Source organism: Chiroxiphia lanceolata, chromosome 21 (assembly GCF_009829145.1).
Source record: "Chiroxiphia lanceolata isolate bChiLan1 chromosome 21, bChiLan1.pri, whole genome shotgun sequence".
Taxonomy (NCBI): domain Eukaryota; kingdom Metazoa; phylum Chordata; class Aves; order Passeriformes; family Pipridae; genus Chiroxiphia; species Chiroxiphia lanceolata.
The window spans coordinates 1,412,728-1,429,350 of record NC_045657.1 but is presented as its reverse complement, the minus strand read 5'-3'; the positions used below and the strand labels follow the sequence as shown (position 1 = coordinate 1,429,350).

General features: G+C 43.9%; 1 protein-coding gene across 1 annotated transcript in view; it reads right to left on the bottom strand.

Moving 5' to 3' along the window:
• Positions 1-16,623, bottom strand: part of DENND1A (DENN domain containing 1A) — a 155,934-nt gene that overhangs the window by 47,003 nt on the left and 92,308 nt on the right. The window contains 2 exon segments of the mRNA XM_032708612.1: positions 9,636-9,761; positions 15,275-15,376. Coding sequence (XP_032564503.1) covers positions 9,636-9,761; positions 15,275-15,376 — 228 coding nt within the window.

Genomic DNA, 16,623 nt, shown 5'->3' with positions numbered 1-16,623 from the left:
GAAGTCCGAGTCAAAGATACCTCGAGAGAAAACCCTGATTTCCTTCAGCATTACTGGAAATAGGTCTCCTTCTTTAAATGCCTCTCGTGCTGGTTCCTCATGCCAGCAGAGATGCAGCTGCACAACGAGGGCTCTCGCCACGGCCCTGACTGGGGGGACCAAAGGGACCAAACCAGCAACAAACTCAGGGCTGTGGGTGCTCTCCAGACTTCCACAGGAAAGCCCTGCAGTCCTGGACCTGCAAAGCTGGCAGCTGATCAACCCAATTTCACGGAAAAGCAAATGAATCCTTATTTGGTAGATGACACCTTTTCCTTTTTTCCTGTACTAAACTAATTTACAAATATCAGACATCTCCAGTAATACAGTTACTGAAAATCCTCCGGAAACAGCAATTACAGGAAGGGACAGTGAGCAGGAACTGTACCAGATCACAGCCCCCCTGCACTCCAAAGTGCAGCTGAAATTACCGAAATAATCCAGAAAAATTGCCTGCCTTACTGTGGGGATCAAGCTTAGGCTGGATTTTTTTGGATCAAATTTTGGATTTATTCCTTATTAAATCTCCAAGTGTTAGGAGTGTTCCTAAAACTAAAATAAAATGATAAAAAGAAGAAATAAGGAAAACTTCAAACCTGATTTCCACAAATAAAACACATATAATGGTATTTTCATATTCTTTCCCCCTGGGGATCACTGAAATGTGACGTGTCATACATTATTTAAGATAAAAACTATGCCCATAGTATTTTATTAAGCCCAGTTTAAGAATTTGATTTTATTTTAGAAAGAAAACTTGGTCTTTCTTTTGCTTTGAGAAATAAAAGCATTGCCACTGAATCCGAAAGAATAAAGCTTAATTACACAAAACACTGAGATCTGTGCTTCATCTTTATGCTATCTTAAAGAAAATATAACAATTCCAAATTAAATGTATTATTCATATATATTTTTAAATTTTTCTCTAGACAGCTCTGTGCATACCTTCTCTGTAGTGTTCCCTCGTGAGAACTACAATAAAATGAGCTGCTTCTGCAACTTCTCAGCAGGTATTTTGATTTGAGAGTAATCACAGTCTTCTCTACAATCTTCATACAATTTATGTCCTGATCATCTAACAAATAAGTAAAAGATTTAAACTGACATCAATATGTATACTTTTCTCTAACAATGCACACTAATTGCGTATCTCTAAATGAGAAAAACGTTTATTAAAAAAATAAATCTAGTGAATGTACCAACCATTGAATTCAAAGCAAAGACACCACATGTGTCTAAATAAATATCAAGGAAGTGTCAGAGGTAAATGAGGAGAGACCAGGTGAAGTGTGTGTGATGTGTTAATTGTATTCAAGAAAAATAATAGAGCAAGACAGAGAAGCTGAACTTCCAATTATCATAATGGTATCTACTTCACAACACATTTTCAAACTTGAAAGAGACATTTTAAACCATAGGAATTCTGAGCAGAATACCTCCAGCTGTGCTCTGCATAAATCTTGCACGCTGTACATACACAGTTTATTTAAATACCAAGTAAAGTTATGACTTACAAAATGCATATTTCAGTCACAATAGCATATCTGTCATTGCCAGAGCTGCTACTCACTGAATGAAAAGCACAGAAAACAATGAATTAAATTAGAGATAAGAAAGGACAGAATGTTTTCATGTGATGTTTTACCAGACTGGAGTAGCGTGTGTTTTAAAGAACAACGCGTTTATCAGCCCTCTGCTGAGTTTACATTTTTGTGTCCCCCAAAATAGCAGGAAGAAGAAAAAGATGGTCCTCAGTGTCAGACTAACGTTGCCTATATGGCACTGTGGTCATGAGCCAGAATTTCCCTTTCCCTGAGGCACTGCCTGTCCCAAACTCAAGGCTGTTTGGCAGCCCAGGTGCCCAGTTCTCTGCAGTGCAGGGCCCTGGTCCCGTTCCCCATCCCGGGGACAGGCAGCACACAGGGATGTCACTGGGCCCTGGGGCAGGAGCAGAGTGCCAGGGTGCCTCCCAAGGAAGCACAGCTCTGGGTGCAGCAGGGCTCCAGTGCTGGCTGCCAGGGCAGCAGCCACGCTGCACTGTCAGCTGTGGCTCACTGCCTTTGGCCCTGTCACATTCCAGGGTTCCCTGTTCCAGCTCTATCACCATCGATGCAAACCATTACAAGTAACTGTGATTCACTGCCTTTCACCCGACTGCTCTGGCACTGTTACAGTACAAACTGCACAATCCAATTCATACACAATGTACAGTGTGCACACTGGAAGCCCAGAGTGAGATGACTTTTTTATTATGAAGGTCTATTTAGTTTGTTCATAACCTGATTAAATAGTCTAATTTTTATCGTTATTTCATCAATATTGTCTGCTACTGAAATCCCAATATCACAATCTCTTCTACCATCTTCTGTCAAGGGAAGTGATCCTTTCTCTTCAGTTGTACACCTGCTCACACTACTGAGAAACTACAGTTCACTCCTTCCCTACCTGCCTGAAAGGTCTTTTGGGTGGGGTTTTTAGTGGTTATATGTGTGTGTGTGTTGTTTGGTTTTTTTTTTCTAATACCAGATACAACAGCTCATTTAAAAAACACACAGTCACTGAGTGCCTTACACAGCAGCTGAATTCAAAGGTGATGTTATTTTCTGCTTGGTGTTTGTTTATGTGCCTTGTTGTTCCCCTCCAAGTCCCCTGCGTTTTATTAGTTCAGGAAATATCTTCAAGTTCTCCTGCACAGAGGCACTTGCACGGTGCTTCACTGCTCACCGAGGCTGTGCTCTCTCAATTATAACCAAAGTATCGGGAGACAACGCAATAAAAACACAGGCAACAGTCAGGCTAAAACAAACAACCAAAGGCTTGAAACAAATTGAGGAGAAACAAAAACAAGCGCATAAAATAGCAAACAAACCCCAAAACCAGGTGTGATAGGCACAGACTAATAACTGAATATCCAAATCCTCGCAGAGCAAAGCTGACGTACCACGAACTGCTCCTCACTGCTCAGCCTGCCCTGGTAATAGGGAGATTTAGAGGCTTTGGAACAAAGCTCCTTTTATTCTGCAGCACCACCACGGAAGATGCAGAGTGACCTGATCCAGGCTGATGGCTGAACACACAACTGCTGCAGGGGCTGCAAAGTTACACAACGAAACCCAGGACACTTCTCCTCAGCCTCGTCATGGGTGCCACAAACAGAGACCCCACAAACCTGCCTGTCAGCACCAGCAGGCAAACTCTGCTGATCTCAGGGCAGGCAAACTCTGCTGATCTCAGGGCAGGCAAACACTGCTGATCTCAGGGTAGGCAAACACTGCTGATCTCAGGGCAGGCCAGGGTGTGCCAGCACCCACAGCAATGCCAAGGGACTTCATGTTGCAGCTGCTGCTGCTGCCAGTGCACGACAAGGTGCAGAGCTCCCCATCCCCGACTCTGGGCAATGTTCCTCCACCCAAGCACAAAACCATTCCCATGATGGATTTTGGAGGGGGGGTGCCCTTTTTTGTTTTGTTTAGGGTTCTGTTGGATTTTTACTGTAATATGTATGATGGCCAGGGAAGTTTGACTGCACCTTTCATGGCAGAAACACCTCATTCAGCAGAGGGTCACATTTACTTTCTCAAATATTTTCATTACCTTTCCTTCAGAACCCTGGGTTCCCCCCTCCCCTCAGCATGGCACACGGAATTAGATAACACAGGATCTTATAACAGTTTGGAAATTACAAAACAATTCTATTTACTACATACCAGACTGCTCCAAGAGATTAAAGAGAGTGTCTTTTCAGTTTCATTAACATATGTATATCTCAACAGACTTAGATGTAGAATAATAAATGCATTTTGAAGAACAGTAAATGCTTGTTAGAAAAAGAGCATTTTTAAGGTTTAAAACAGCAAAAGCAGAAACTTGTCTATAGCGACAATAAGGCTTAGAGAGGAAACAGCAAGAAGATTGAAATGAAAACAAACACCACACAGAAAACAAACAAAACTCTTTCCCCACTAAATCTTTTCCAGCCAGTGACTGAGAATTTGGGTTAGTATGGCTTCTAGAGCACTTCCCATAGATGGGAAAACATAACAATAGTTACAGGTGGCTTCTAAGGGAGGTTGTCAAAAACTTGGGTCTTCAAAATTCCACAAAACACAGAATCGTCAGAGTAGAAAAAACGCCTCACGTTTCAGTTCCAGAATATACAGAAATTCATTTTACCTCCATTTTTATCACAGAAACATCAGGTTTTACACACTGTCAGTGCCACTCTCATTGTCTACTCCAACCTGTTAGTAAAGTCATCAGGATGAGACTTAGAAATGACTGTCATTTAGGCACTCCTAGACTGTCTCACGGATTTGAGAGCTCACACCACCTGAACAGGAAAATAGTAAAGATGGATGGGAGAAAATTCCTATTGCTCTACATCAGCACTGACTTTAAAAGGAACACAACAAAACTGCAAGCAAAACAAGAAGTTCCATTTAATAAGCTTCTGCTCACTGTCTCCCCAACAGCTCGGGGTTAATTTTAACAGGTCTGTGCACAAGTCATTTAAGCATTAGGGATCACCTTCCTCATATTTGCTATAGGTGGACAAACACTCCTGAAGCTCTGACCTATTGACACAGCTCTGGTGACAGGGAAGAATCTACAGCGTATGCCTTTAAAATATACATGCAGGGAAAAAAAAGCTATGCAGAAGATGGTTATGGAGAGGAAGGGGCTGGGATGTGGCAATTACTGGGAGTTGGAAACAACTATTTACTCTTCCACTGAATAACTTAAAAAAATAATTCACCATGGCAACAATCATACTTCATAGTAGATAAAGCACTGAATGCTACAAAGCCTTTGCAAAATGAATTATGCACCAGTGTGTAGCATGCACTTTCTTTATGTTACTGCACACATATTCCAACAAAATGTCCTTTTAGACTCATCTGGCATTTGCTTTTTCACTGCACCAAATACCATCTACTTTTCTGACTTCTGTCCCACTCTGATCTCATGGATCTGGAATTGCTGAAGGACTTCATTGTGTTCCATTCGAGAGATTGATATAAAACAATTAATGCATTAATTATTTCCTTAGGTTATATTGAAAAAGAAGAATTATTTCCTCTTATTCTATTGAAAAAGAAGAATTATTTCCTCTTATTCGTAATGGCTTCTTCCCCCACCATTTCTCAAATTGCATCATATTCAGAGTAAATTCATATCACAGTTACAATTATGACGATTGGTAGTACATTGTCTTCTCTATTTAAAATCCAAAGATAAATTATCAGGCTTTGACAGGACAACAGAAGTTCAGCAGCATAAAGACACACATTTCTACATGCTGCGTAGCTCAGCCAAAGCAGTGTGAGAACTGCAGTCCACAATACATCTGTGAGGTTCAATAAGTACTTTCACAGCAAGATCAGCCCTTCACAAATCAGCAAGTAATTCAGCCATGGAGGCACAGGACAAGGGTGCAAGTAGAAAAGGACATCGCCCCTGCCCCTGAGAGTTTCTGTTTGCTCTGAAGAGGACGCATCCAAGGACTGAGGCTGCACCAGCACCACCGACCCACACCCCACCCCCTGCTCTGGGTCAGTCCCACCCGGAGCTCACCTTTACTCCCAGGTGTGAGGGGTTGTTCCTTCACAAACCCTGGGAAAGAACCCGAATGGAATGTGTGGAACCACTAGGTGTCAGCAGAAGAAAGTGCACGGCCACAGCTCCGAGCCCAAAAGCTGAGCCTGGCTTCCCATCATCACCCCCCGGCTCAGGACTGCAAACCCCTTCCCACACAGCCAGCTCTGGGAGGTGACCTACTGCGGGAATTCAGGGTTTAGAGATGACAAAAACAGCAAGAAAATGGGAATTTGGAAATTTAAGTCATACCCAGGAAGATCATCTGCCTCAATACAGCCCAGAAAACACCCCACTGCTGCCGTGTTTGGCTGTACTTAACAGCAACAGAGGTGTGTGGTGACTGTACTTACATCACACCCAACACATGCTCTGCTGTACTCAGCATCCAGCTTAATGCAACTACAGAAAACACAGTAGGGAACAGCACTGAATTCTGTCAAGTAAATCTTATTATTAGACTTGCAAATTGTATTACCTAGATATGTTTTTCCACACAATTTCTAGTTAGCAAAGGCCTCAGAAAGTTGATGGCAACAGAAACTTCTCGCCAGTGTTCTGGTGTTTATGTCCATTACACAACCTTCTACCTCTGGAATAAAAGCCTTGGAACAGAACAAGAGTTCTTACTGTGCTCAAGTATAATAATGTGAATTTAAAGTCTGCTCTGTGACACATTCTGGGCCTGCACCGAATAATGAAAAATCAATTCACACCATTTATCCCAAAAAGTCAGCTCACACCAGTGAGATGGCCTATGAAATTAAACTGTCTTATGAAAGGAGGAAAAGCTGCTGCTTCTTCGAATTTATTTCCTAATTATCAGTGATATTAAATGAACAGTCAGATTCCTTGAGTCACAGGCCACGAAATGCAAAGAACCACATCATGTTTGGTATTGCTTATGCCCCATATTTACCCCATGTGAAGGTCACACATGAACGTGAAACACTTGCAAATTTTCTTTATCTAAATCTAATACCAGAAGGTATAATCAGAAGCTAAATTTTTTGATTTACAAAAGGACTTAGGAAAGAAATCCCTGAAAATTTCCACTTCCAGATTACTAAATTGTATTTTATGACATATTTGTGCAGCTATGTTTACAGGTTTTCTGGGACAGAATGATAAGCAAACCAAACCATTTCTTCCACTTCCTCAGGTTAGCTGTCCCTCCAAGCTGCACTTTCTAGGGGTGTGCCACCGACAACTCATTTCAAACGTTCATCTTTAACATTCAGCCTTCAAAATACCAGATGGCATTTCCAGAACAGCAATTTAAATTTTTTATTTTCCTTCATAAATCCCTTAACTAGTTAATCTCACACACACACACACACACACACACATCCAGGCAAAGCATACACCAATATTCCCAGAGTTGCCTGGCAACTGCAGGGAGGAGCAGGGGAGCACAAGGAAGCCTGCGTGGACCGAGGGAGCCGCTGTCTCCCGGCAGGGATAAAGGCGGCGCACGGCCAGGGTGCCTCACACAGCCAGGGTGCCTCACACAGCCGGGGTGCCTCACCCAGCCAGGGTGCCTCGTACAGCCAGGGTGCCTCGTACAGCCAGGGTGCCTCACAGAACCAGGGTGCCTCACAGAACCAGGGTGCCTCACCCAGCTAGGGTGCCTCGTACAGCCAGGGTGCCTCACACGGCCTGGGTGCCTCACAGAACCAGCGTGCCTCACACAGCCAGGGTGCCTCACCCAGCCAGGGTGCCTCACCCAGCCAGGGTGCCTTGTACAGCCAGGGTGCCTCGTACAGCCAGGGTGCCTCGTACAGCCAGGGTGCCTCACCCAGCCAGGGTGCCTCACACAGCCAGGGTGCCTCACCCAGCTAGGGTGCCTCGTACAGCCAGGGTGCCTCACACGGCCTGGGTGCCTCACAGAACCAGGGTGCCTCACACAGCCAGGGTGCCTCACACAGCCAGGGTGCCTCGTACAGCCAGGCTGCCTCACACAGCCAGGCTGCCTCACACAGCCAGGCTGCCTCACACAGCCAGGCTGCCTCACACGGCCTGGGTGCCTCACAGAACCAGGGTGCCTCACACAGCCAGGGTGCCTCACACAGCCAGGGTGCCTCACACAGCCAGGGTGCCTCACACAGCCAGGGTGCCTCGTACAGCCAGGCTGCCTCACACAGCCAGGCTGCCTCACACAGCCAGGCTGCCTCACACGGCCTGGGTGCCTCACAGAACCAGGGTGCCTCACACGGCCTGGGTGCCTCACACGACCTGGGTGCCTCACAGAACCAGGGTGCCTCACAGAGCCAGGGTGCCTCACACAGCCAGGGTGCCTCACACAGCCAGGGTGCCTCACACAGCCAGGGTGCCTCACACAGCCAGGGTGCCTCACACGGCCTGGGTGCCTCACACGGCCTGGGTGCCTCACACGGCCTGGGTGCCTCACAGAACCAGGGTGCCTCACACAGCCAGGCTGCCTCACCCAGCCAGGGTGCCTCACACAGCCAGGGTGCCTCACACAGCCAGGGTGCCTCACCCAGCCAGGGTGCCTCGTACGGCCAGGGTGCCTCACACGGCCAGGGTGCCTCACCCAGCCAGGGTGCCTCACACAGCCAGGGTGCCTTGCACAGCCCTGTTCCAAACACCTCCCCTTGTTCCACCTGAGATGCTCTGAAAGCCCGGCTCTTGCACCCAGACACACACACACACACATGAGCCCAGACAATTTATTTTTTCCACACACACCGATTCCCCCCCGTGCTGACCTCAGAAGTCATTTCTGAACCCTGAATATGAATTGTTGAAATGGTGCTTGTTTGATGGTGATAACTGGGCTGTTTAAAATTCAGGCTGAGCTATTTTCTCCTCCTGGCTTTAAAAATAACAAGTAAGACAAACTGTAGTACTGAAGACACTTCAGTAACTGAAACATCCTCAAGAAACACTATATGCTTTTGGCCTCCAAATGCTTGAGGCTGAGAAAAGGAGGTATTAAGACAAAAGGATATTTTGTCCTCTACAGAGATCTTGTTAAGCAGCCACAGGTCTAAACAACAGCAGTTCAAACTGGGCCATGAATTGGGATTTACCCATGCATTGGACTTGCACATGTGTGTGCTTCCCCTGCTTCAGAGAGAGGAACGTAGAATATTCTGGAAATATTCTGGGGATCACTCTGCAGTTAGGATGTTTCATTCTCCATATTTCTGGAACATATGTCATGAGTTACACATGGATGTTCTTCACACTATTTACCCTGTCCCAGTCTATCAGCAAATGTACATACTTTAGAAGGACCCCCCTAAGTACACGGTATCAAAACCAGAGTGTCACAAAATGTGGAAATACATTAATTTGGCAGGACTGGGTTGCACTGAAGTCCATGAAGATACTTGCAGTAACCCAGGGACAGGTGCCTCACTAGAAGCAATAAAAATCAAGATCAAGCACAAAAAGGTCCTTCCCCCACTCAGATGGCACTACACAGAGATCAGCTCTGAACCAGGAGTAAGAGATTGAATTTCCCTAACAGACATTTACTGTCAGTAGTTACAACTCCAGACATCCTTCATATTTCTGTAAAAAACACAATTTCTTCACTAATTATGTTCTTAAAATCCATGACTCCACAAATTTGCATGTTTCACAGTTAAACATGCATTGTGTAAAAACTTTTATCTTTTACTGCCTGTAAAAATAACACAATGAAGAGATGGGTTTTGCAGGGAGAGGTCAGCTTTGCACTAGCCTCTTTTGATCAATTTATACTTTTTTGCCATCTCTCTTCTAACTTAACTGCATTCAAAACCAAACAACACCCATACCTTTCCATAAGCAGGTTTCTCCCCGTGTGAAGGATCATGCTTGCTGCAGCTCTTTCATTTTGGAGACTTGAACACTGTTTTCAGTACCAGGCAGCCAAAGAGCCACCATGCTGACCTTAGTAAAAGCAGGTTATGCTACACTTCAAATTGTTAGGTTCTTTCCTCCACCACAGCTGTAGATTTACATCTTAGTCCTACTAATTGCCTACTTACAGGTTCAATTTTCAGGGCGTTTCTGTAGCTCCCAAAGAAAGCTGCTTGTGCTTTTAGAAACGCTCTTGCCACACCATCTCCAGTGGTTGTAGAGACTTTCTTCAATCTGTTCTTCAGTGCAGAAACCTGAAATCACACAGCAGGTCTAGATCACTCTCCTATCACAAACAAAGCGTAACACATTGGGGCACAGCTAAATGAAAAACGTGCTAACCACAGCAGCAGCTATGACAAAAGGCGACATTGTGAATTCAGAGTTGAATTTTTCAGTTCTAAAAGTATTACTTTTCAAGCTGTTTTGCCTCTCCAAGATACAATTGGATTCTATTCAGAAACCAATAGGACAATAAAAGCTTCATTGAACCTTCCCTCCTACTTAAAATCCGCTGTTACCATGCTGCTAAGTACTGTTTTAAAGTTAGTCCATGAAGTTCTGTGTCATTTTTGATTAGAATTCATGAAAGAATTACACATCAATTAGTCAAACATCAGATTAATAAGAGAAACCGCTCTGCATAGCTGGGCCATCCATCACCACCAAGGCTAAGATCAAATTCAGGAGGTTTGAAAAATTTGTTCGCCACAAATCCAAGGTTTTTTTAAGGCTATATTCCCTTGTAGACTTAATGGAAAATAACCCCGTGAGAGCTGTATTTGAGGCTGGGGGGGTTCCCCCACTGCCCCTCAGCAGCATTCAGGGAGCCAACATGTACAGTACACTTGTGGGCTCAGACAGGGAGATAGAGACCCATGAGGAAAAGGTTCAAATTAGGAAAATTAATTTAATTTATTGCCAATTAATATACAGTCAGATAGCGAGAAACAAAGACAGAAACTCAGACACCTTCCTTCGCCGCCTGTTCCCAGCTCAGCTCCCCGCCCCGATCCTGCCTCCCCTCTGCCCACACCAGTCCCAACAGCTCCTCCTGGACAATCCTTCCCCCTCACACTCTTCCTCACCCTACCAGGGGGTGTTTTGCCTGCTTTCAGATGGTTTTGAAGCGGTTTGTCGAGGGCTGAGCTGTACCTGCCTCAGCCGCCCCTCAGAGCCCCTCCCGGCCCCTCAGAGCCTGTCATGGCTTCTCAGAGCCCCTCGGAGCCCCTCATGGCCCCTCAGAGCCCCTCCTGGCCCCTCCGAGCCTGTCATAACCCCTCATGGCTTCTCAGAGCCCCTCACAGCCCCTCAGAGCCCTTCATGGCCTCTCAGAGCCTTTCATGGCCCCTCACAGCCTGTCATAACCCCTCATGGCCCCTCACAGCCCCCTCCGAGTCCTTCACGGCCCCCACAGCCCCTCACAGGAGGCCTCAGCCCCGTCCCTCCCTCAGTTCTCCAGCGTGTCCCGGATCCAGGGAGGGCAGAGTTGCCTCCTCATCTGGCTCCACTGGTGTGAAATACCAAATCCACGCTGGGCACTGCTTGTTTTCCTCTCAGAACTAGATGTTATCTTTGCACTTGTGTTTACCAAAACAGTTGCAAAGACATTTCCTTTTAAATATTCCGCAGATTCTGCTGTAGGAGGCATTTCATTACAGTTATTTAGTATAACAGAAATAACCAAGAGCGTGTCCAGCACTGTTTATAAATCGGAGTGCTGCGGCTTATGCCAATGATCCGTGCATTAGCGAGCCCACAAACCCACATTAACACAACACACGATACCAGATTTAGTCTCATACCCATAAAATAAGCTCACTCCTATTCGCTAAGATAATGTCCCTCAAGGAGCTCTGTAATTCTCTAAATGTAAAAGCTTCACCAGATTTTCAAACCTGAACAGCACACTTCATGTTCAAACGGGTCTGAACTTTTAGAGATGAAATATCCATTTATTTCCTATATTAACTCATGAAAAACCATTTAAAGGTAGTTCTTAAAAGTGCAATAAAATGTCCAGAGCTCTAAGTAACTTTTAAATCCATCTCAAACGTTGTTAAAGAGGGTTTTCTTTAAATATTAATGTGAAGATACAGAACTTGCCATCTATATAGAAGGAAAAGGCTTCGTTTTAAACAAACCAGAAGTTCAGAGGGCTGGTCACAGCCCTTCTGTGCTTCAGCTCCCCTGGCTGGTACAGAAGCAGAATATTGACAGGTATTTTGATAATTCCTTGAACACTGTAGCATGTCTGTTTTATACATATGCAGGATTACTGTAATAGGTATGCCACAGTTTTTTAACAAAAAAAAATGTTAACAGCATGTTTAAAGACACTAAAAAGTAACAAAAAAAATAACTCATACTTTCTACGGAATAAATTAGTACATAACTCAAAGAAGATGAGCAGAATTAGGGTTGTTTCCTGCCAAAAGAGGCAGTCATACTTAAAAAAACCTAAAAGACTGTGACCACTGAAAATGAGGATTATTTCTAGCCAAACAGACACATATATATGCAGTCTACCCTGAGAGTGTTTTTAAAGAAGATTTTTATACTTCTGGCAGTTGAGGTTTAAAGGTCCGATTTCAACTCTCACCATGTTTCAGAATGCAATCTGTGCAATGCAGCAGAATGAAATGGTTCAGTAAAGGTGCTAGTGGAAATTCTTTTAATTAGGTCCAGGGCTTTTCAGTTGTCAACATGAATAAAGCAAGAAACCTTCTACTGCAAATGCAGTGTAAGAAATAAAAATGGATTCACCTTTAGGAAGATGGTTTGGCTGCAGAGCTGTGGTTTGGTACTTCTGGCTGTCCTGGAAGCAGGACATTCATTTCCCTGAGTGAGAGCCAGGAACAGCAGCTTTCTCCCTGTGGTGGGTGGTGGGGGAATGGACAGCAGGAGCTGCATGGTCACAGCACTGATGTCCCCAGGCCCCTGCAGTGTCCCCACACCCTTCCTACCCTGCCCCAGGGCTCCACAGAACAACTGCACACTGACAGAGCCAGCCCGGCCTTCAGCCCTTGGAACGTGGAGCTCTGGCTACAACCACGACTAGAAGATGACACTTATTTGGAAATACATGAAAAATCCATAAAGGTTGCATAAAAAAGAAATAAATTACTACCCCCTCTTTGCTATTCGTTGCAACACAGACGGTGGTGTAGGAGACTTGTCAGCAGCAGATGCACTTATTGTAATCACAGTCCTTAATAAATCTCTTTTTTTTTAATAATGACTATTTTAAAAGGAAAGTTGCTTCCCGGGGTGCTCTCATGCTGCCAGATTTTCAGCAATACATCAGAAGCAGAAGGTGAAGGAGGGACAGTTTTTCACATTTCAGACAGTGAATCAGTAACACAGTAGTACACACCTTGATTTTCCTGGCCAGTTCAGGAAGCCTGACAGCCAACAGGTACTGCTGAGGTAAGTGGGGCAAAGAAACTTTATCTGACTCTGCTGGAACTGCCTCTGCAGCTCCTCTGACACAAATGCTAGCTGGAAAGACCCTTGGGTAGCCTATGTTTGCTTGGATCCTAGGAATTAAAGAATAGCTCATTCTAGATTCTCAAGAACCAACAGTTTAGGCAGCAACATCACTGTCATGAAACTCAAGCACAGCACACTACCTGAAGCTCTACACGAACCACTGGACTTCATTCACTTGATTTAAAAGCTGATCAAGGAGGGGGGGAAACGGCTTCAGAAATTTTCCACTGGATTAATCACCTGATGGTGAATGCATCACACAGAAGATGTTTTTCCTCACTGCTGAATATAGATAGATTTAATTTAGCAAAGTAAATTTTGTCTATTCAGCAGTGCATGAATTGCTCACTGTTCACATTAAGTAGCAAAGCTGACATAGTAGTTTGACATAACAAGCATTTATGATCGGGAAACTCCTGAAGACATTTTTAGTTTCTCAGGTCATAAATGCATCTACTTAGACCAAGACCAGAGGGGAGACACACTCCGAAAATCTCCCCATCCTCCCAGGGAAGCAAGAAGGAAAAAGAAAAAAAGGAAAGGAAAAAAAAAAGTATAATGGATTGGCTTTAGAGTCTCCCTGCTGAGATGAACAACTTGATCCACTTACAGTTCCAAACACATGATGCATGAAAGAACTGACAGAAATTCAATTCTTGCACAGCAGAGCAGCTGCTCTCTAGTGGTCAAAGCCAACTCTGGAACAGTGTGAAGGGAGAGACCTGGAGGGGAAAACTGCCCCATCCAGGTACCTGAAACAATGCAGAGAGCCAGGGCCGACAGAAACCCTCATCCCAAACATTAATTACACAGCGCACCACGACTCGAGTTAAAGCTTTGTTGTGAAAAATATTAATCCCAGCTGTATTTATATGGCACTTGTGAAAAAAACTACCCCACGTACGCTACTGGTGAGCCCTGCCAGTTAATTGAATTTGCTGGCAGCACTTCCTCTGCTCTGCTCTAAACATCCTCCCAGATAAAATGGAGCTTTTAAATAGATTTGTGGAAAACTGAATCAAGAAATTTGAACTAATAAAACACAACTCTCTACCGTTATAAAAGTGAAGTAAAAGTAAATAATGAAAGGAAGGAAGTCTCTTAAAATTTATTACATTCCAAAGCTTGAAGTTCTGTGTTTATTGCAGGAGTCTCTTCTGATGTTCTACAGTGCACCCACAACAGCTCCTTTAATGAAGTCTCATAAAATCTAATATAATACTTGATTGTTGACAAATCATATACATGTTTGAGGCCCCGTGCTCACTGTATCCAGACATTTCTTACATAATTCCATGAAATTTACAGGTCTGTCATTCCCAGGTTGTGGATAATGGCACGAGCAGTGACCAGCTGGCAGATTTGGATGCTGGGAGTGAAATCAAAACGAAAAACTATATAAAGCCAGAAAGATTCATGGAAGCAACTTTTATAGACTGAATGCTTGGTTAAAGCCAAATTGCTCCCAATCAAGATGGCCCTTTGCCTTCCTCCTGAGCTCCCTGTTCCCGCAGGATGGATCCCACTGCAGATCCCAGGGGAACACCAGGGGGTCACTGCAGGAGGCACTGGGCACTCACCATCCCTGGAGCTGCTCCTCAGACACACCAGCTGAGACTGAGCTCCCTGCATACCAATTTCCTTTCCCAACTGCACACAGAAAGGTTCAGATCTCCCTGTCAGCACAATATTTCCATGGAGCAAAAGAAACCCAGATCTTCCCTGCCATGTTCTCCTAAACATTCACCCTCTGCCCTAAAACCAGCTTCTTACACTCTCACACACTTCTCTGCTCTTCCCCCTCAGCTTCTTTAGCGGAGATGATTCCAGCAGCAAGCGGGATGGTTTCGTGTCCCATCAAAGGGAAACGTCCCATTAAAGGGAAAGATCAAGTATTTATGCAACATTTCTATCAAGTTATTAAAGAAAGCAAATAATTTACCAAGAAAAAATGCAAATGAGAAAGAAAATAAGTTCTGAATTCTAGCAGTGCGTGAAGTGAAGATGTAGGAACCCATTTCACATGATATCACAGGATATGAAATGCAAGAAGTTCTTCAAAGCTCACCTGGAAGCAGTCACAGGAACAAGCCCACCCAATTTCATTTGGAAACAAAAGTTATCTAACAATAATAGGATTTCTAGCTCCTGTGAGCATTGGCTAATTCTCATTAGGAGGCTTCAAAGCATGCCTGCAAATGTTCAAACAGACATTCCCGAACACCTGGGGGAAGAACTGAGGAGCAGCAGTTTGGATCCATCTCTCCACACGTACCACGTCATTGGGGAGGCTCTGCAGGTCATCAAAAGGCGTTTCCAGTGTGTTGGTGTCCACGTTCAGAATCACCACATCCTCCAGGGCCATGCTTCGGACCTTCTACATGGGAGCAAAGCCAGGAAAAGGGAAGGACAATGTCAGCATGAGGAGCTGGTTAAATTTGATGCAGAACATCATGGCATTACAGCACTTCAAGCATTTTAAAAACAACCAACATTCCTGACTTTGCCATCATTTGTTTTATTTACTCATTTTACAATGCTGAAAAATTAACTTTCAGTTGGCAGTGGGGAGTTCTTAACATCATGCACACTGAAATGTTTCTAACCAGAGAGTTTGGGGTTACTCAAGCAAAGATTTATTTCAAGCACTTCTACTAATGTTTGTCTTAACTCTGGTGTCCTGTTTGCACATTTAGCAGTCTCCAGCTGAGTGAGGATTTCAAGCATAGCTTTTCATATTTAGAAATTCATTTAAATAACAATAAAGAATGTCTTTTCTAGGAGTTAAGAGTTGTAGTAAGTTAGGGATGGGAAGTGGTTTCCAAATTCCAGGTTGAATTTTGGAACTCCAATAGAGACAAGTTTACAACTGCATTTAAGTAAAATGGATACCACCAGAGGTTAATTAATTCCACCATATCCTGGTCAGCAAGTCTGAACTTTTTCTCCTGTTCCCATGAATTGAGGGAAAGAAAAGTCTCTAATCTAGTTTGAGGGTTAACATCATCTGTAACAGTCCGTGGACACAGAAGAGAAAAGCAGAACCTACTTCTCAAAAGAAGGATCATTAATACCTATAAGTGTCTAAAGGTATCGGTGATCTAAGCACATTTAAACACTGTCAGACTTGCTTTCCCTGCTTAAACAACAGCAAATGAATCACTGATACCAAACAGAGCAGCATTTAAATGCTTAACACTTCTACTAACAGGAAAACTGGATCTTTTTTTCTGACTGACTGAGCCCACAGGTTTAAGGTCTCTTCAAATAAAGCTTTGAAAATTCAAAATCAGACAAAGTGGAATTATAGAATATGGTAATTGAGGCAATTTCCCAGTGACACTGTAAATAAACATTTAAGTACCTATATACCTACACACACAACCAAATGCAAGTTACTGAGGAGGAAAGTGAACAAAAACATACTCAATTTTTAATTAAGGTTTTGTGGGGTGGGGGGAATTGTTTCCCTTAAAAGAAAGGAACTAAAGTCCTAAAACAATGGCAAAGTTGAGCCTTAGGCAGCTAAATAATTACCCTCAGTTTTCAAGGCTCAGTCCTCTGTCTATAAAGCAAACTGCTGTGTACTTAGGGCTAAAAAAAACAACCACCATAAAAACCACT